Source organism: Stegodyphus dumicola, chromosome 4, assembly GCF_044657685.1.
Source record: "Stegodyphus dumicola isolate Sdum_Otavi_A_Nest chromosome 4, ASM4465768v1".
NCBI classification, from domain to species: domain Eukaryota; kingdom Metazoa; phylum Arthropoda; class Arachnida; order Araneae; family Eresidae; genus Stegodyphus; species Stegodyphus dumicola.
In genome coordinates, this window is record NC_140771.1 from 89,823,371 (window position 1) to 89,843,844 (window position 20,474).

General features: G+C 31.3%; 2 protein-coding genes across 12 annotated transcripts in view; one reads left to right on the top strand and one right to left on the bottom strand.

The window, feature by feature from the left end:
* Dus2 (Dihydrouridine synthase 2) overlaps positions 1–12,998 on the bottom strand; it is a 142,162-nt gene extending 129,164 nt beyond the window's left edge. Inside the window, exons 1-2 of one of the 4 annotated variants that reach the window (XM_085815216.1) lie at positions 12,889–12,998; positions 11,335–11,380 (exon numbers count right to left, since the gene is read on the bottom strand). Coding sequence is in view for 1 of the 4 variants with exons in the window: in XM_085815214.1 (XP_085671340.1) it covers positions 11,335–11,380; positions 12,610–12,717 (154 nt within the window). In the remaining 3 variants the exon portion in view is untranslated. Of the gene's footprint in view, positions 1–10,555; positions 10,762–11,334; positions 11,381–12,609; positions 12,847–12,888 lie in introns of those variants that run through there. The other 3 variants (XM_085815214.1, XM_085815215.1, XM_085815217.1) reach the window with 3 other exon arrangements.
* A 47-nt stretch (positions 12,999–13,045) lies between these two features.
* Positions 13,046–20,474, top strand: part of LOC118203782 (ankyrin repeat and IBR domain-containing protein 1-like) — a 253,441-nt gene continuing 246,012 nt past the window's right edge. For 7 of the 8 annotated variants that reach the window (XR_015040715.1, XR_015040716.1, XM_085815207.1 and 4 more), the window contains exons 1-3: positions 13,046–13,296; positions 17,273–17,474; positions 19,126–19,321. Coding sequence is in view for 6 of the 8 variants with exons in the window: in XM_085815207.1 (XP_085671333.1) it covers positions 17,287–17,474; positions 19,126–19,321 (384 nt within the window). In the remaining 2 variants the exon portion in view is untranslated. The remainder of the gene's footprint in view (positions 13,297–17,272; positions 17,475–19,125; positions 19,322–20,474) is intronic. The other variant, XM_085815211.1, reaches the window with a different exon arrangement.

Here is a 20,474-nt window from a genome sequence, read left to right on the forward strand (position 1 = left end):
AATAAATTTTCTTCATACATTTATAATAAAATGAGTCAAAAACTGTCGTTGTGAAGCCTATTTTATTTATTTATTTGAAATTGAAACCACGGTTCTGCCCAGAACTGTGAAAAAATTGTTTAGTTGTGCAATCTTTTTGAAGCATATGCACATTACAACTATCATGAATCTACTACCAAAATGCACTTTAACTGACAATAATTGCATAGTAATTTAGTGAATACAGTCAAAAGTCGTTAATCCGGACTCGTCGGGACTTCGATTCCGGATTATCGATTTTTCTGGATTACAGATCATCAGTTTAAATCTCGTAAGATGGCATGCAGAAATTCTAAAATTAAAAATATGAAACCGTAATTTATGAAATAAAGAACAATAACGATCTAAAGAGTATCAAAATTTACAAAAAAAAAAAAGCTTAATATTTATTTGTTTACTTTATTAAACATTTCTTTCAATGTAAATTGTTTAAGTTGCTTCGTTTTATGTGATAATACTTTCTCTTTAATTCTATAAACAGACATAATTTCTTGTTCAGTTACAAAGTTCCGCTGTTCAAGTCCCGTTAATTGCTGTGCCGAGAATACCAACTAACTTATCAATCGAAATTTTTTCGTTTTCACTAACCTCTCTGTCACATTCTTCATGTCTTTATCCATTTTTTGCAGCAATTCCACTTTTTGTTTGATGGACATCGAAACATACTTTCGTTTTGTACGATCCTTTGGGAGCTCCAGAATCGGAAATTCTATTTGACACAATCGAAAGTTCAAGTTTACTTTTATAGTATTGCTCTTACAGTCTGCAAAAAATAATAAGCCGGATCCAATTCGAAGATTAAGGAACAACGCAATCATCAACATTAACTGAAATAGATAATTAGATAATTTTAGCTTATACCGGCCGTTATACATAAAACACCCACGCGAAAACGTATTCTGCACTTGCGCACACGCATATGCGCAGTGGTAAAAGGTCTTACGTGCACGGGTAAACGCCTATACGCACGCACAGAAAGTTTTTAGCTTTGAGGTCCAGATTTTAGATCATTCCGGATTATGGGTGTCCGAATTAACGACTTTTGACTGTACTATATCTTTTTGTTACAATATCCAGAATATATATTTAGAACTGGGAAAGAGAATTGAATTATATTTAGAATTCAAAGAAGTTATGAATTTCACAATTTTTTCACATTTTGCAAAATATTTAAGAATTAATAAAGCAATACTGAAATAAAATATGAAAAGATATTAAAACACAAAGTAAATGGTAACAAATGACACAAAATATTTAAAAAAAATTGCTTTCTTATAATACTTATTTTTTTAAATCTTTTTTATTTGTCCCCAAATTGATTTCTTTCTCAATGTATTTTTGCTCTGAAAGTGAATATCAAATCATACGATTAGTATCACCGACAGTGACAAGAAAAATATTTCCACATTTGTATTAATTACGATGGTTTCCTATGTATAATGTGCATATGAGACGGTTCCACTTTAAAGTCCTCGGTTGAAGCTTTACTGCTCTTAGGCCCAGAGCTGTCAAATACACAAGAGTATTAATTACTAGATTAACATCACTGGAAATGTAAATCACAATAGTAAGTATAGATTGTTATTGATGCCTATTGAAACATAATATTATGATAATTATCTCAAAAGGTGATAGGCCCACCAAAGCCCAAGCAGTAAAATTGCTGAACACGGGTAGTTTGGTTCAAATCCGAGTGAACGGGCTGGCTGCATGGACGTTTTTGTGATTTTTCCATTGTGTAACATGTATAAAAGCCATTTTCTCTTAGACAGTTCTCCATGAAGGCATCCCTCCTTTGGCAGATAGTCCTCGAGAGCTTTGTCAAGTTAGCCAAAGCAAAAAGAAATATTTCAAACGAAGCATAGATATTAAATTTTAAATAGAACTATTTTGTGCTTAATTTCAAGAACTACATACACATACTGGCCTTTTTAGTAAAACCCTAATCATAAGTTTTAACTAATGAATTTAAAAATAAATGGTAATAAGTACCTAATTTAACATAGCTCATCAGTCCTTGGTCGTAAATAATGTCCACTAGCCGCCGAGCAGCAACGTCACTGAACACTAGTAGTTTGATCTGGAATTGAGTTTTCCCCACGTTTAACGTGAATACAGGCCAGTTTTCTTTCAAAGATTTTCCAAGAAGGCATCCCTTCCCATACAGAGACAGTCCTCTTTTGTTTTAATTAATTAACTGTAGTCGTAAACAACAAATAGTTTTCCCTCAGAAAGTCCTCCAAGAAAGTTAAAGTTGTCTATCTTTATCTGAGCATCTAATTGTGTCATTTTAAATCTTGATATAGACAAAGAATTGAAAATTCTTATTTCCTTTTTCAAAATGTCTTGCATCACCTAGATCAGTGGTGCGCAAACTTGTTTCGAGTGTGACTCCTTTAGTAGAGAGAAATTTTTGGCGACCCCTAGAGATAAATGTTCACAAATACGATGTATATTTCGTGCATTTCTTTCATTTCGAATAAAAACATCATCATATCTGACTCATATTAATTTTATTTATAATTTTAAGAAAATACTTTTTGTATAACACAAAAATCAGTAAATTGCCCTTTAATGAGACATATTTGGCTGCAAGTTTCTAATTATCTCATCGATGTTTGGATGTATGTTGCTAATTGCAATTTGCATATCATCTTCAGGGTTTAAACGTGAGCGGTATTTAGTTTTTATTGAAACTAGTTTGCTAAATCCAGTTTCACATAAATACGTTGATGCAAATTGTATTAACACTCTGATGGCATTCTTGCATAAAAAGGGATATTGTTTTTCCACGGATAGCCAACATTTTTGGCAAGGCTGAGTCTTAAATTGATTTCGAAGCGTATAATCACTAATTAGATCTATCAATTGCTCTTTCTCACTAATTTGAAGAGTTGAACTGCATATGTCAAAGGAAAATGGATCACGAATCCAACCAAGATCGTTTTCAGGAAAATCCTCGAATCTTCTCGAAAAATTTTCCTTTAACTTTTCAGTGTGATTGGAAACGATGTTTTTAAATGTAAATATATCTATATTATTTTCCTTGATAAAATCGTTAAAGCAAGGGAACATGTCGGTGTTGTTTTTATTCAGTTCAGTTTGCCAGAGACTAAGCTTATTCTTAAAAGCTTGAATTTTACTGGCTGAAGATATAATAGTTGAATTCTCACCCTGCAAGCTCAAATTTAAGTCGTTAAGTTTTTCGAAAATATCAACGAAATAGCTCAGCTTCCCTAGCCAAACTTCACTGATATAATAACTTGCCAATCTATGTTTCCTTTCGATTAAAAACATACACACTTCATTCGTCAAATATCTGTCGTAGTATTTTCCCACGTGAAAGCCATCTGACTTCGGTGTGTAACAGTAATCTCTCATACGTTGAGCTCATCTCATTGCAAAGTATTGAAAAGAGACGGCTGTTGTGGCTGTTGCATTTAAACAGCATCTTATTATATGTTGTGCAACTCTTCATCCATATCTTTTGCAACAAGAGCTTGCCGATGAATCATACAGTGATTAAATATCATATGAGGCGCCACTTTCTGAATTAAGCCTCTGAGCCCTTTATTCGAACTTGTTAATGCTGCAGCACCATCAGTACAAACCGCAAAACAGTTTGCCCAGGTAAGGGACTTTGTTTCAAAATATTTATTTATTACTTCGAATATTTTTTCTCCAGTTGTTTTTCCCTTCCAAACTTTTGCAACGTAAAAGCGTTTCTGTTATATCTTCATTAAAAATAAACCTAACGTAAATAATTAGTTGTGACATGACATTTTAGTAATATCGGTAGTCTCGTCCAGTTGTAAATCAAATACAGATGAATTTTGCATGCGTTTTATGACTTCTGCCTCGTTATTTCATGAGATTTCGGAAATCCGCCGAGACACAGTATCTCTTGATAATGGTATTGTTTTTAGTTCATTTCCATATTTATCGCCATGCATAATTGATGCCATATTAGTTGCTGCAGGAAGGATAAGGGATTCTCCAATTGTATGGGGTTTCATTGTTTTTCCTATTAGATAAGAAACTTCTAAAGCAGCTCGTAATGCTTTCTGAGGTATTGTTGTAAATTTCTTTAAATGTGCACTTTGAATTTTCAGATTTTCAGCTCGTCTTTGAAAAAAATCGACATGTTTATTTTGAAGTTCTTTATGTTTAATTTCCAGGTGCCTTTTTAATTTAGCTGGTTTCATGCTCTCATTTGCTAATTTTTCGTTGCAAATGACACATATCGGGCAAATGACACATAACAAATAATATATAAAATTTTATAATTTTTTTTCGAGAAATTCAATAAAATTAACAGAGATCTTTCTCTAATGATAGTACATACCTGATAACAAAGAGTAGCAAAGCCCGACAAAAATATAAAAAATCATTATTACACATTATTATCTACCGGAGTGAAAAACTTGCATCTTCACACTTTACATACATTACGCATTACGGTCAAAGAAAGAGCGGACAGCATGAAATTGCAATTAAACAGTGAGTGATGGTGCTTCACTCTTTATATGTACACTGTATGGTATGCGGCATGCAGGCATAATGCATTTCATAAAAATTTGGCGACCCCCAAAAATCTTCTGGCGACCCCTAGTTTGCGCACCACTGACCTAGATTACCATCATATTTTTTTCCATCTTCCTATAATGATTGCGACGATTTTATAAAAAGCTATTTACATTTTTCTTCTACTAACAACTATTTTTCATAAATTTTTCATAAATATTTACTCTTACCTGCTGAGAATTTTATGTCCCAACCGTTTCAAACACATCTTCATAACAGAAAAATATTCATAATCAAATATCATTTGGACCTTTTTATTCGATAACACTTTCAGTAAAACAAAAGTATTTTGCTTAGGGTAAAAAAAAATGCATCATACAATTTCATGCACTTTCAGTACTTTATTTTATCAACGCCAAGAGCGATTTAATCAAATACGATATTATTTGTGAATGATTTTCACATCATGCCAAGGAAATTTCTCAATAGTTTGTTTTAGACGAGAAATCAGAAGAGTAAAACAAATTTTTAAGGAAACGCACCTTGTCCTCATATTTCAATAATAAATCATCATACTTCACATTCACACAACTAAATGAATTTCGATACAAACATATAAATGATGCATTAGTTTAAAATGGAATTGCATGATTTGAACTCTTTCAAAAATCTCGTTTTTATTTCAGAACAATTATTCAAAATATATATTGAAGTAACTGTTTTTGTGAACGGTTATAGTAATTTTAAAAAATACAGTATTTTTAATCAATGCGCACAGCTAAAATAAAAATTATATCAAATTTCTCTGTTTCTACAGTCTTTGTAAGATAACTGTTTAAGTATTTATTTTATGCTAAAAGAATATATTTGTATATTAGGTGATGCTAAATTCTTTAAAAGTTATTCATCGGTTTCATGCAAATTACATTTACTTTTGCAGAAGAAAATTTGTTTCGCAAATTTTTTGCATTCACAAAGGTTTCCGTTGAACGCTTTCCAGTATTTTCCAGTTTCAGTACAAAACTCGCCCTCAGATCAGCAGATGGTACGGCCAGATTTGATGTTTTTATTTATGACCCTCTCACTGTAACATCTTTCTCTAACAATCGCTGTTTCCCCACTACCAATTAAGCACAACAGGAGGTCAGGGGGAACAACAGTATAGAATATTCCATCCTCAACGATTTCGATGTGGAAAATGTAAGACAGAAAAAACTGTTTGAAACGCTTTAGAATCAATCAAGAGGTGACAAAATAATCCGTGTGTGATGATTTGGAAAGCCATCTTTCAATACGGAAAAATCCGTCCGTAATGCTGAGAGGGTTAAGTTCCTCCATTTTTTTTTTTTTTTTTTTGTGCTAATACTTTCTCTTTAATTCTATCGAAATTTTCTCGTTTTCAGTAACTTCACTGTCGGTAGCGGTATTTTCTGGATTTAGAACCATACCACAGATTTCTCCATTCATTAATTAATTGATGATTGAGAAACATTGTCATCACAATGAAAAACTTCTTTTATATCATATTCGTTTATTACCACTTCTCCAAATTTCTTTACAAAATCTGTTAATTGGAAAATTTCACCTTCATTTTGCGATATCCGAAAACCTTTAAAATTAGCAGCTATCATCATGAAATTTAGCTATCCTTCACTATATATATTTGGCTATGCATCATGAGCTTGGCGAGTAACGACAAGTTGTTCCGTTAAATTTTATCTTGCTTTTATTGCGTACTGAGACAATTAAGCCTGAATTGTATTAGTTTAGTTATTTATTATTCTATTTCTTGCACATGCTTAAGGTTTATTAGAGTTCTGAATAAATAAATTTCCAATTTTAGCTTAGCTTATATCGTCCGTTATACATTAAACGTGCATGCGTAAATGTATTATGCGCATGCGTAAAGGTATTATGCACATGCGTAAACGTTGCGCATGCGCAGAAAGTTTGTAGCTTTGAGGTCTGGATTAAAGACTTTGTACTGTATAAAATATTATGCTTTATATTTTTATTGCATTTTAAGGGGGGGGAAGAAAACTTGGGATCTGCTTTCTATAGAAGCCTTCTAAAGAAGTGGCTATAGTAAAGTATTAGACTACAGTGAGAGTACCACGGTAAACAGCATCTGTAAACATTAATGCAACTAAATCTGGAGGTGGGTGGGATAAAAATTGTCACTTTTATAGAACCTCATATTTGTTCTCAGCTTACTGATGAATCCTCGGATTTAGAAGACTTTTTTTTTTTTTGCCCCTTAGATTCCCTTTGGCAACTAATAATTTTATCAACAAGGGATCATGATCAGCAAGTTTTGGTCTCTTCTCTGCTTTCATATATACACATCTCCGTTTTAAATTTTTTTCCATACTCTCACACTTTTAGCATTCCCTCTATTTTCATTAGTGACACTGTAACCAGATTACCTGTTTTTTCACTAGCATGCTGGAAAAAGAACAACCTTCATTTCTATCATACCTTGAAACAGTACATTATATGGACCATTAAAGCACATTTTAAAGATATATTAGCAAACATAACATGAATAATTTTCAGAAGGCCTTAAAAAAATAATTAATATTCTTTAAGGCCTTCTGAAATTTTTGCAAAAACTGTTCAACTAGTATATATATTATTACTTTAGAAAAAGTATTTAACCCTTTTCCAAAAAAGTATTTGAATTAGTTATTTGGAAATTTTATCATGAAGGCGAGAAAGGTATTAATTTTATAATGCTATTGGAAATACCATACACTTGGCCCTTGGATCCAACTGAATTTCTGCCCACAACAGCACTTTAACTACTTAGCAGAGCCATATGCATAATGTTATTACATTTTTTCTCCATGAATTAAACAAAAATTTTTACGACCTAATGCCTAAACGAACAAATAGGCAAATTGGTTGATCTTTACATTATGGTAACTTGGCGATTTTTTGGCGAAAATTTGGCGACCAACTCTGCTACAGCAACCCTCTATTTTTTTTTCCGCCGCCATTTCGTCTTCACAAAGTAAAGACATGTTTCTTTTCTTTTTATTTACTGAACACTTTTTCCAACAATCTACTAGCCAAATTACACTTATACTAGAAATTTTATCTACCAAAACTGCTTAATCATGACAAATATTCACTGCAAAATTGGGAAAAAGTGCACAATCGCAAACTCCTTGCGCGTTTTTCACAATAACACATACACATAAACCATGTACACGTCGACTTATTTTTACTTAAAAAAACATCCCAGAATAGCACAAAAATGGCATTGCGCACACTCTTAACTATATCCATGTACACTGCTTTTTTCTCATAAATTAGAAAAATTTCACGAAAATGCATAACAATTTTCTGAATCTTTAAACCCAGTAAAAAGAACATATATGAAATTACCTTATCGCAAAAAAGCATATACCCTTTCCAAATATGTACATTTCCACGTATAAAATAAATAAAATATCTAAAAACTTTTACCTCTAAATTATCTATTATAGGCTGATCTTTGGAATATGGTAACTGGTACTTTGGCGACATTTTCGAGGCGATAAAGGTTACTACCTAGGACTTTGGTAATAATGTGAGCAGTACTCAGTTCCGATTACGCATTATTTTGTGTGAGGGAAATGAGAGATCATGAGATATGTCATGTGATATTAATGGATGAATTACAGTTCTTTAATCGGAAAAGGGGGGATTTGGAAAAATATCTGCGGCAGTATATTATTTTGTATTAAGCTTCATTGTGTGTTGTGTGAAGTAGTGTTGAATAATTTTCGGATTGTATGGCGCTGTCTAATATTATTTTAAAGATCCGGAAACAGGTGCACATACCAATACAATAGAGGCCACGTGGAGTGCTATAAAAAGCGCCATTCCGAGGCATTGTGATAAAGAGGATTTTGCTTTTTATTTAGCGGAGGAAGTGTGGAGGTAAAATTTGCAGAAAAAAATCATTCAATAATTTTATTGAATCAATAATAAAAGTGTATCCACCATGTAAGCAAGAATCTGAAGAAGATTAGGTTAAGTTAGTATTTTTAATTATTTGAGAATATTATTTTTATGCATTGTTCTAAATGTAAGGTGGAAGTAAAGTAATTTGGTATTATTGGAAAATTGTTATTAACAATGATTTAGTTTAAAGTAATTAGGATTGTAAGTTAATTTTTATTAATTTAATGTATGTGCTTATTTATATTTTAAGTAGTGTTTTTGAATTTAATTATATTTTAATTAAATGATAGTTATTTTGTGAATTATATGCTTGTAGAATTTGGTATACGTTATAGTGGAAGTAAACGTGCATGGAAATAATTTAAATATTTGACACTAAGTATTTGTAACCATTTGAAATGTTTGCGGTATGAATTAGTTGGTGACAATTGCAATATAATAGATAATGTAGAGGTAAAAGTTTTTGGATATTTTATTCATTTTATACATGGAAATGTTCATATTTGGAAAGGGTATATACTTTTTCGCGATCAGGTAATTTCATAGATGTGCTTTTTACCGAGTTTAAAGATTCACAGAATTTTTTTGCATTTTAGTGGAAATTTTTGTAATTTATGACAAAAAAGCAGTGTACATGGATATAGTGAAGATTGTGCGCAATGCCATTTTTGTGCAATTCTGGGATTTTTTTTAAGTAAAAATAAGTCGACGTGTACATGGTTTAGTGATATTTTAATTAAATGATAGTTATTTTGTGAGTTTTATGTTTGTAGGAATTTGGTATACGTTTAAGTTGAAGTAAACGTGCATGGGAATAATTTAAATATTTGACACTAAGTATTTGTAATGTTTGCGGTATGAATTCGTTGGTGACGTTTATAATATAATAGATAATTTAGAGGTAAACGTTTTTGGATATTTTATTTATTTTATACATGGAAATGTTCATATTTGGAAAGGGTATATACTTTTTCGCGATGAGGTAATTTCATATATGTTCTTTTTACCTTGTTTAAGGATTCAGTAAATTGTCATGTATTTTCGTGAAATTTTTCTAATTTATGAGAAAAAAACAGTGTACATGGATATAGTGAAGAGTGTGCACAATGACATTTTTGTGCAATTCTGGGATGTTTTTTTAAGTAAAAATAAGTCGACGTGTACATGGTTTATGTGTATGTGTTATTCTGAAAAACGCGCAAGGAGTTTGCTATTGTGCACTTTTTCCCAATTTTGCAGTGAATATTTGTCATGATTAAGCAGTTTTGTTAGATAAAATTTCTAGCATAAGTGTAATTCGGCTAGTAGATTGTTGGAAAAAGTGTTGAGTAAATAATAAAAAAAAAGAAACATGTCTTCGTGAAGACAAAATGGCGGCAGAAAAAAAAAAATATATATAGGGTTTCTGTAGCAGAGTTATTTGCCGAATATTTGCCAAAAAATCGCCAAGTTACCATAATCCAAAGATCAACCCTACTATATTATAAATGTCACCAACGAATTCATACCGCAAACATTACAAATACTTAGTGTCAAATATTTAAATTATTTCCATGCATGTTTACTTCGTATACCAAATTCCTACAAACATAAAATTCACAAAATAACTATCATTTAATTAAAATATCACTAAACCATGTACACGTCGACTTATTTTTACTTAAAAAAACATCCCAGAATTGCACAAAAATGGCATTGCGCACACCCTTCACTATATCCATGTACACTGCTTTTTTCTCATAAATTAGAAAAATTTCATGAAAATTGCTGAAAATACTCAACGTATACTACTCAAACGTATTCTAAAATACTACAAACCTATAACTCACAAAATCACGATCATTAAATTAAAAAATACTACTTAAAATATAAATAAGCACATACATTAAATTAATAAAAATTAGATTACAATCCTAATTACTTTAAACTAAATCATTGCTAAAAACAATTTTCAAATAATATCATTTTAATTTATTTACTCCTTACATTTAGAACAATGCATAAAAATAATATCCTCAAATGAATAAAAATACTAACTTACCTAAACTTCTTCAGAATCTTCATTACGTCGCTGCAGTACTACTGCTAATTTCTAAATCCAGTAGTCAACCCGAAGTCTATTCACCAAGTAATAAGAAATTAATAAAATTTCACCTATACTCAAACTACTTTCAGCAAACCACGTACCCTTCCTTACACTCCTTTTCACAAAATGTCCATTTTCACCATATTTCTTGCACCGCCATTTAAACTTGTAATATCCTTCCTTTCACACAATCTCAACTTATTATTATTATCAGATAAACACATTAAAAATTTAGAATTCACTTTACATAGCGCCATGCAATCCGAAAATTAATCAACACTATTTCACACAACACACAATGAAGCTTTTCCAAATTAACCCCCTTTTCCGATTAAAGAACTGTAATTCATCCATTAATGTCACGTTTCACACAACTCAGAATATAGCTAAATACGAAATTTCCAGATTTCCCCCCTTTTCCGATTAAATAACTGTAATTCGTTAATTCCATTAATGTCACATGACATATCTCATGATCTCTCATTTCCCTCACACAAAATAATGCATAATCGGAACTGAGTGCTTCTCACATTATTACCAAAGTCCTAGGTAGTAACCTTTATCGCCTCCAAAATGTCGCCAAACTACCAGTTACCATATTCCAAAGATCAGCCAGGAAAATTAAACACCTATATGAATCATAAGGGGGGGACCTAACTACAGAAATTTATATAAAAATGGAAGCATGTGTTACTTTGTATGTGACACAAGGAATAAAATATTCATATACTTACGATTTTCTACCCTTTGACACTTCAATAATCTAAAATCAATTATTTCCTGTAAAAGAAATGAAACCTTATAGTAGTAGAAATTTCCTCAAAAACAACAATTTAAAAATTTTATTTTGAAGATCATGTTTACTTCATTAACAAAACTGAAAATCATTTATTTAAATGCTAGAAATGTCTTGTCACAATTTCAACATATATGTTAAATACACATCTACTAATTTAAACAGTAACAATAACTGTTCTAATTTCAAATGCATTTAAATAAAAAATTAATAAATAAATTTTCGTAAGCTAGATTTCCCCACACACTTTTCAACAATACTTCTACATGTTGTCTTATATAATATCTCATAGTATTTAGTTCTCAATTCCAGTAATAAGCCATTTTAAGAAAACAGCTTCTTTATTTCTTTTGAAAAAAGGATCACATGCCAAAACTTGAGCAAGCATATTATGCTCTGTTAATGTATGCAGTACCCATACAGCATAGCACCTTATATAAATATAACCTTTTCCAGGTTATCATGTAATGTACTTTTTGAAATAGTTTGTCTGTCTGATATCTCCTGAAGTGAATTTTCAATGATAGTTTCTTTTAATAAGTCCAGAGTAGGCATCATTTGAAATTCGCATGCTTAAACTTCTCAAATCACCTTCAAACTGTGTCATCAGAAACAATACTTTGTCCATGTAACATAAATTTCATAAGATAGCATTATTTTCTTTCTTAAAATAAAAGAACATAATACGACAAAAATGAACTTTTTGTTTCTTCATTCTCAGCACCCCTTATCAGCAATAACAAAATAATCAGAAGACAGCCCACTTCAGTTTGAAAAACAGCAGAACTTTCTGGATGAGGAAATACATATCAACTGTGAATTATGATTTACTCTCTTACTGATGAAATGCATGCAAAATCTACACACATGTAATAGATGATAGTCGTATTACTATAGGTCATAATACGATTACCAACAAAATTACAGAATTTTTGGTATATTTTACATGTCTCCTTTCAGAATACAAAAATTTCATTTTTTCATGTTATACAAATTTCTGTTGTTTTTTTCCTGTGATTTTCAGATGCAAGAGAATATATTCGCACAATTAGAAATTTCAAGTTTTTAAATATAAATTATATTTATATCACATAAATAAATATATCTTATGTTCCAAATTTTAATCAGCTTAATTAATGTATCAGAATTTAGCCAACGTATTCATTTACTGAAGACAAAACTTATGCTTTCAAACAAATTTGAAAAGAATTACTTCAGTGTATACGATATCAGCCCCAAATTCCAGTGCTAATAATCGCATAGGTAGAGTACCTACACGAACCATAGGCGCTAAAATTATTTTGCTTGAATATGTCAACATTTTTTTTTACATGTATTCTTTGGATCACACAAACCTCGTTCACAAAATTACATTATTTACACTACAATTGTATTACATGCATCACAGCAGACACGCCGCGTTATTATACTACACTACGTGATTAATAAACAAACCGATAGTGATGCCAATTTTAATGATAATCATACATACGTATCTCCAAACTGCTGATTATTTGAAAGTAACAATGGAGAAAACTTAATTATTGCTGGATTGCTAAAATTTTAAAAGAAAAATTTTAATACTTTTATGGTGAATTCGTTATTTACATTTAAGTTACATCAAGAAATACGGATGCGAAAGCTTGAACCACATGAGAATTTCAACCCTTTGTTTTGATTGGAAGGTCTGTGAAAGATGTTTACGATTTGCTGTTTGACATAAGGATGTCTGACTTTTAGCAAGTTATGTTTTGAAAAATTAATTGTTAGAATTAAGCTATGCAAATGCGATAAATTTTTTATCTTACTGAAGCCGCGAATATTATAATTTTACTAGCATATGGTCTTATAAATGATGTAATATAACAGTTTGTGTTTCTAAATCCTCTCTTGTTTCCAGGTAAAACAACTAGACGCATATAAATGTATTTGTTGTAAAATATTATAATCCTGAATACATTTGGGTTTTATAAATGCTGGATGTTGTGAATTTTGTACTTTTTTTTACCTGCTGTCATTGTCATATTCTTTACGAACGAATTATTCTTCGAAAACGAACAAACATTTTTTGTTCGTTTTCGAAGTAGCAAATCTTATTGAATATGACATTACTGAGAGTTTGCTATGATACTTTAAGTAAATTTGCATCTTCTATATTTGTTTCTTGTCTCATTTCTTTAACTGTTTTGTTCTTAAAGAAGTTTTACTCTATGTAATCATAAGAAATGAAATTGAACAAAAACATAATGTTATTTAATATAATAGTTCAGTAAGGAAACCGACATAAATCAGAAAAAAGAATTATATACATAGATAAGTAGCTACAAAAATTTGTGTAAGCGCTCATGTACTGGAATTTTGCTATCATCCTTTAACGAGACGTTCGTTGCAACGGGCGCCTGGACTGGAATGTTCTATCCCGATCGATGTTATGTCACTTTTCATGAACTATGAAAGATGTATGGGTTCAGTTAACTCGAGTACATCGCCATAATCAATTAAATCAAATCAAATCAAACCAAAGACAGGTTGTAAGCAATATTAATAGCAATTTTTGTAAGAGTTGTTTTGTGCAAAATAATGTATCAAAGAATTATGTTAGTTAATAGTTATATTAAACATAACTTTTAAAACCAGGCAAACCTTTGATAAAAATCTTGAATGGAAAGATAGAAATTAATTTCCTAAGTGAAAAATTTACATATAAGTAAAGTGAAATATTAAAACTTGAAATTTCTTTAAGGATAAATACTTTTAGTAAAAGTATAGTGTAGTGTACCCCTTGGCGAAACTCGGCAATTTTTGGCGGTACATGGATACCGATTTGTGCAATTCTTTGACTCGTTATTTTGGCTTGCGAAGCGCCGATTTTTGCGCCAAAAATCGTTGCTACACAAAGCCAAAATAACAAGACAAACAATTGCACAAACTCGGTATCCATGTACACATCGACTTATTTTCACTTTTAAAAAAATCCCCGAATTGCACAAAAATGGCATTGCGCACTCCTTTGATTTTTATCCATGTACACGTTGACCTATTTTCACTTAAAAAAAATCCCCGAATTGCCCAAAAATTGCATTGCGCACTCTTTTAACTTTATCCATGTACATGTCGACCTATTTTCACTTAAAAAAAATCCCAGAATAGCACAAACTTGCATTGCGCACTCCCTTTACTTTGTCCATGTACACATCGATATATTTTCACTTAAAAAAGTCAAAGGAGCACCAAATTCTACAATATAGGCAAACAAAAAAATACATAATCTCAATAAAATACATTTTAAACCAAACAATAAAATAACATAAAAAAGGAAAGCGTGTTATACATTTAAGCACTACCAAAAACAAATATTCACTTACCATGATTTTCGAGTGCGCTTCATACACTCAGAGCCACGTAGAAATCAAAATACCAATCATACTCAAATGACTTTTTTCAACCCAGGTACTCTTTCTGATCGAATGCTTCACATAATGACCATCTGAACCTTTCTTCCTACAAATCCATTTAAACGTTTTTTTTTACGTTTGACTAGACGCATATCCTTCCTACATACAGGACACTTCTAAATGGCTACTAAGTAAGCCTTCGTTTACACACCAGTCAATTAAAGCTCTTTTCCCCTTTCACTCCAAATCGTACAGAAACTTCAAATTAATCTTACTACATTCTATGGTCTAAAGAATAAAACCAACACACACCACAAAAACGCTTAACATCCCATGATTCAAAATTTCCCAGAATAGTGCACCCGATTACGTCACAATAGGGTTTCCATAACATTCAACTACTCAGGCTACCACAACAACTTGGCAATAATACAAGGGGTACCTTAAAGTCTACTCTACCTATACTTTTTTTATTATTTTATTTTCTTATAAAAAATTGGTGGATTTGTCTTAGCACAATCATCTTGGCAGAGTTCAGAGATTTTCAATAGAAGTTGAAGATTGTTGACTGATAAATGCAAAAAAGTATCTATTACAAGCAAATGCAATTTAAATACTATTTAGATATTTATTATTAAAAATCAGTTAAGAAAACTAGTTACAAGCAGATGTTTGTTTCTTTTGACATGGTAGAAGTATCATGGTTATTGTTTTTAAGAATATATTTAAAAGCAGTTGTTCCCCTTTGCAATTTTATGGCAAAATTCTTTATTCCTTCAAAAGGTTTTATGACGTTTTATTCAATTGCAGGTAAATCTTACGATAACATACTTTAAATTTGATTTTAAAGCTAAATATATCATGATTTATTCATAAAAATCGTGCATTCATTCTTTTTTGTGGCTTTTCGGTAGGGGCATGAATATTCAGTAGAATATTTACATTTAATTACATTAGAAAAATATTATTGAATTGTGTATTCATCTAGTCACATTGAAATATTTAGGTAAAATCATAGTTACTCACAAAAATTTGTTAAATACACTCTGTCACAAAAAAATATATGCATCCAGAATGAAATGGACTATCATGAAACTTAACACGTATGTAGGGTATGAGGAGATAAACAAATGATTATAAATTCAGAACAAAAGATCATTTTATTAAGAAATTATGGCATGAAAAAGGTTACATATGAGGAAGTAGTATAGACACCTCTGCCAGCTATACAACACGAAACACGGCGTGACATCGAATCAAGTAGATCACCTAATTACCCCGTGCGGAAGATCATGCCATAATCATTGCAACTGGGCAGTTAATTCACCAATATTTCAGGATGGCTGCAGTTGTCTTACAAGCATGTCCCAGACGTGCTCTATTGGTGAGATGTTTGGTGACCTGGCAGAGATACTGTTGGAAGTGTCACACAGTATGTTGATGAGTATTGTCTTGTTGATAAACGTCACCTGGGCAACTTGATAGTATAAGCAGTACAACAGGTGCTAAAATATTGTTTACATTACTGCAAGGTATTGTAGTGCCTTGAAGGAGGATTAGAGGTGATTCTGTGTTAACAAATCATTCAGCACACTGTCATACTTTGTGCAATCCCTGTATGCCGCTCGACAACAAATGCCAGATCGGACTTGCTGGCCTGGCCGCCTCCACACACGTGTGTTTTGGTCATCAGCATTGAGACTGAATTGGGATTCAACTCTGAATATCACACACCTCTGGTCACACTTCAAGCTTGCCCAAGTTCAGCAAATAGCCAGTTAACACTAGCTATGGTGTATGTCAGTGGTAGGTGTCTTAATGGACATCAGCAGCATATACTAGCATTGACCAGTCGTCTTCGAATACATGGAAGCGATGTTGTTGGAGCGGAAGTGGGTGCTTTTGTAATTGCACGTTCCTTGTGCTCATTTGTATTTCTGGGATGTCGTGATGATCGACCATCCCTTCCACGATCCATTGTTGCCAATATCGAGCAACTACCATATCGCTCCGACCAAGGTGGCGCCTAATACGCCTGTTCGACCAATATGCTTCTCTGAGGCCTACTATATGCTCCTTTTCAAAGTCTGGCAACTGTAGGTACTGCTGTCAGTTGCATCTTGGAGGTATCTCTAGTCACAGTAGCGCCCATCCAAGTCGACAGATTCGTTTGAATAGCCGTATGGCACAATCAATCATGTATAAACTCTCCGAGCTGTGTGTCTCATAAGAGCATAGCATGCTCGGCAACAAAATCTAAATTATTTGCGTATCTTTTACCAGACTGCATTCCTGCCGAGTTTTGTGATTGTGCCTAGATTTCTTCTAGGTGCATTTATTTATTTTTTTATGGCAAGTGCGTTATCAAAATTAGGAGAAAAACATATTATACAAAATTGTAAATGTTTTTTCAGCAGTTCAGCAGATAAAATGTTTAAAATCTTTTTTTTTTAAATGTTAATATTCTTTTAATTCTTATAGTGTTCTATTTTGTGATGGGTAGCTCTTCTAGTAAATTTCGCCGCTATCTACAAAATGGTGATGAATATGCTGCTCTTCAAGTATTCCAGAATTCATTAGAATTACAACAAAGTTTGGATCCTAATTCATCTTATGGTGATCCTTTGAAGCATAATACACCTCTTCATTTGGCAGCAAAACATGCAATGAAACCTCTACTAAGGTATTATATTAATGTAGTATATTTCACTATTATATACATTGATATATGTGCATCTGAGCATATAGATTTCACTTTTTGTATACTATGAATTTTATCTGCAAAGACAAATTTTAATTTAATTTCAACATTCTTTTATCAAAGGGCACCCGGGTCCAGCTGGGCTATTAATTTCATTTTGGCATTTTGCATTGAAAACTTAAAATGTGGGTTCACTTTTCAAACTGTTGCCACCAGCTATTACAGCCCTATAATATATTTAAAGAAATTAGATAATGAAGAATCTGCGTAAATGTATGTACGTTTCTCGCATTGTTATAAAATGATGGTACCTAGAGCTATCAAATTTTGAATAACATATGTTTCCAACTGAATATGGGCATTTGGAAGCAAAAATTTGGAATTTGTTTTATTATCTATTTCATATATTTGATTTATTTCTATTTCATATTTCTATATTTAGAAAACTGTAACGAATTTTCATTAAAAAATTCAACAGTTTCGAAGTGGGCAATGGCAACACTGTACGGAAAAAAAAAAAAAAAAAAAAAAAAAAAAAAAGACATTTTTATCTCCATTGTGCGAGACTGTGTATCGGAAATTCTAAGGATGTGCTCATTTTAAAATTATTTTGCGATATTACTGTTGAAAATTTTATGGTTTAAGTGTGAAGAACATGATATTTAATATAATAAAGGTAAAATGTTTAAAAAATGCCTCTTTGGGCGTAATGTAAAATCTGAAACCTTTTTTGTTTTAATTTTATGTTGAAATTTTCTGATAATGTGTTTTTATGTTTTGGAGCCATTTGTTCTGTATTGGGTGTACTGCTGTAGTGTATTAAGTTTTAACATATGTTTGTTATCTGAAAAAGAAGTGCTGTATGTACCCGGATATAAGTCATAAGTTTTAAGAAAAAATGACTTATATGCGGAATGCAAAAAAAAGATCTGTTGCAACAGTGGTGCTGCCGATCAATGATGTGTCTGCTAATTTTATTATTAAATATATCATTCATACAGAAAAAATACAAAATTCTGTATTAGTTTTTTTTTTTTTTTTTTCATTTCATTTCATCATCTGGCATCAGACCAATTCAAGCTGTACAATATCTGTGAGGCGCTCTTTAGTTAATATAATCATATCAAATCAGTAACTGTAACCACACCGAATAAGTCATTGGTTACATCTTATTTATCTTGATCATATGCAAGCTTTTTTAACTTTTCCTGATTTTCGTAATGTCTGATTTATCAGAATGTACAAAAAAAAAAAAAAAAAGGGTTCTTTTCAGAGCCTTTCAATTCCTGCAGAATGAAATTTTATCAAGAACATCAACATGCTGTTTTATCGGTATCATATATACTGCTGATACAACAAGTTTATTTTTCAACAAGTGTATATATGGTAATTTAGTAAAGCAATCAGTTAGAAAGTAAACGAGAGTTCAAAAGTCCAGTTTCAGTTAAACTACCACATATTAATTTAATCTTCAAAAGGTTCTTTTTGGTATTACAATTTTTATGTATCTGTTGCTATATTACTTCTGCAAAAAAATTTCTTTACTGCATCTGAGTTATGTTTTGTATGGAGAATTTTTATCACAATTTTAATTTGGTTTGCTTCTGATTTTAAGAATATTTTAACTTTTCAGGATTTTCTTGACTGAACTAAAAGGCAATCCTAACAAGCAGAATGCAGTAGGTGAAACGCCATTACATTTAGTATGTCAGGGCGACTTAACCAGAAATATGGTAAATCAAGAAAGACGGGCCTTATGTCTGAATCTTATTTTACAGTGGAGAAGTTCTGATAATGAGGAAAAAGTTAATCTGACATCCTTAGATTCTGTAAGCTGGTTATCCATTTTGTTTAATATAGATGAATTAAAATTTAGTTGATTGTGTCAGTTATGTTTGCTGTGATAGGATGTTTTTTTAAAGAATATGCATACTCAGGGTTAGTAGCGGTCCTTATAAGTGCTTTAAGTCCTTATATTTGAAAATAAAATATAAAGGCCATTATAAGTGCTTTCTTTTTCTTTAATGCCCTGTTTTTTTGTTTTTAGTGCTTATTTTTTGCTTTTAGTGCTTTTTTTTTAAATGAGTTTTCTTTTGCAATTTTTTTCCTTTTTATTGGTGTAAATAAGTAAAAAATACTAAAATATTTTAAAACGAATTTTTGAAAGTTTTGTTTAAAATTATAAATTGTACTGCTTTTTTAAAATTATAGATGAGTATTATAGCACAATTTCTATAAAGGAATTTTATTTCAACTATATTTCATAATACATCATATTGATAAACACTTTTGACTCCTTAAAAATTTTTATGCATTTAATTCTAATATTAAAATTGTATTTATCGTAATAATTAATTTTGCTTGTATTTTATAGTGATTATTTTTTTAAATTTATTTTTAGTTCTTCATAAGATTTTATTTACTGTTAATTTAATTTATTAGCCCAAAGGGGCGGCAGTCTAGAAAGGCTGTTAGTTTCGAAGTGGCATTTTGCGCTGTTTTACTGTAAATGTCCGTGTCTCCTTGCAAATTGTTGTTACCAAACATTATCGCCCTATATTATATTTAAAGAAATTAAATAATGAAGAAGCTACATGAATACATGTATGTTTCTCGCACTGTGACAAAAACGACAGTATATAGAGCCATCAAATTTTGAATAATGTAATCCTCCACTCGAACATGGGCATCTGGATGGCCGAATTTCAAATTTGTTTTAATCTATTTCATATTTTGTAAAACTTTAATGAATTTTTGATTAACAAACTCAACGAGTTCAGAGAGAGCACTGTACGGAAAATAACAGTTTTATCTCCAGTGCGAAAATTCTAAAGATATGCTGCTTTCAAATGTATGTGGTTTACGGGCGAAGAACATGATATTCAATAAATATTGAAAACACACAAAACGTTAAAAAAGGTTCCTTTTGGGCGCAATATAAAATCTGAGTGCTTCTAGATTTTATTTTACCTTTTATTTTTC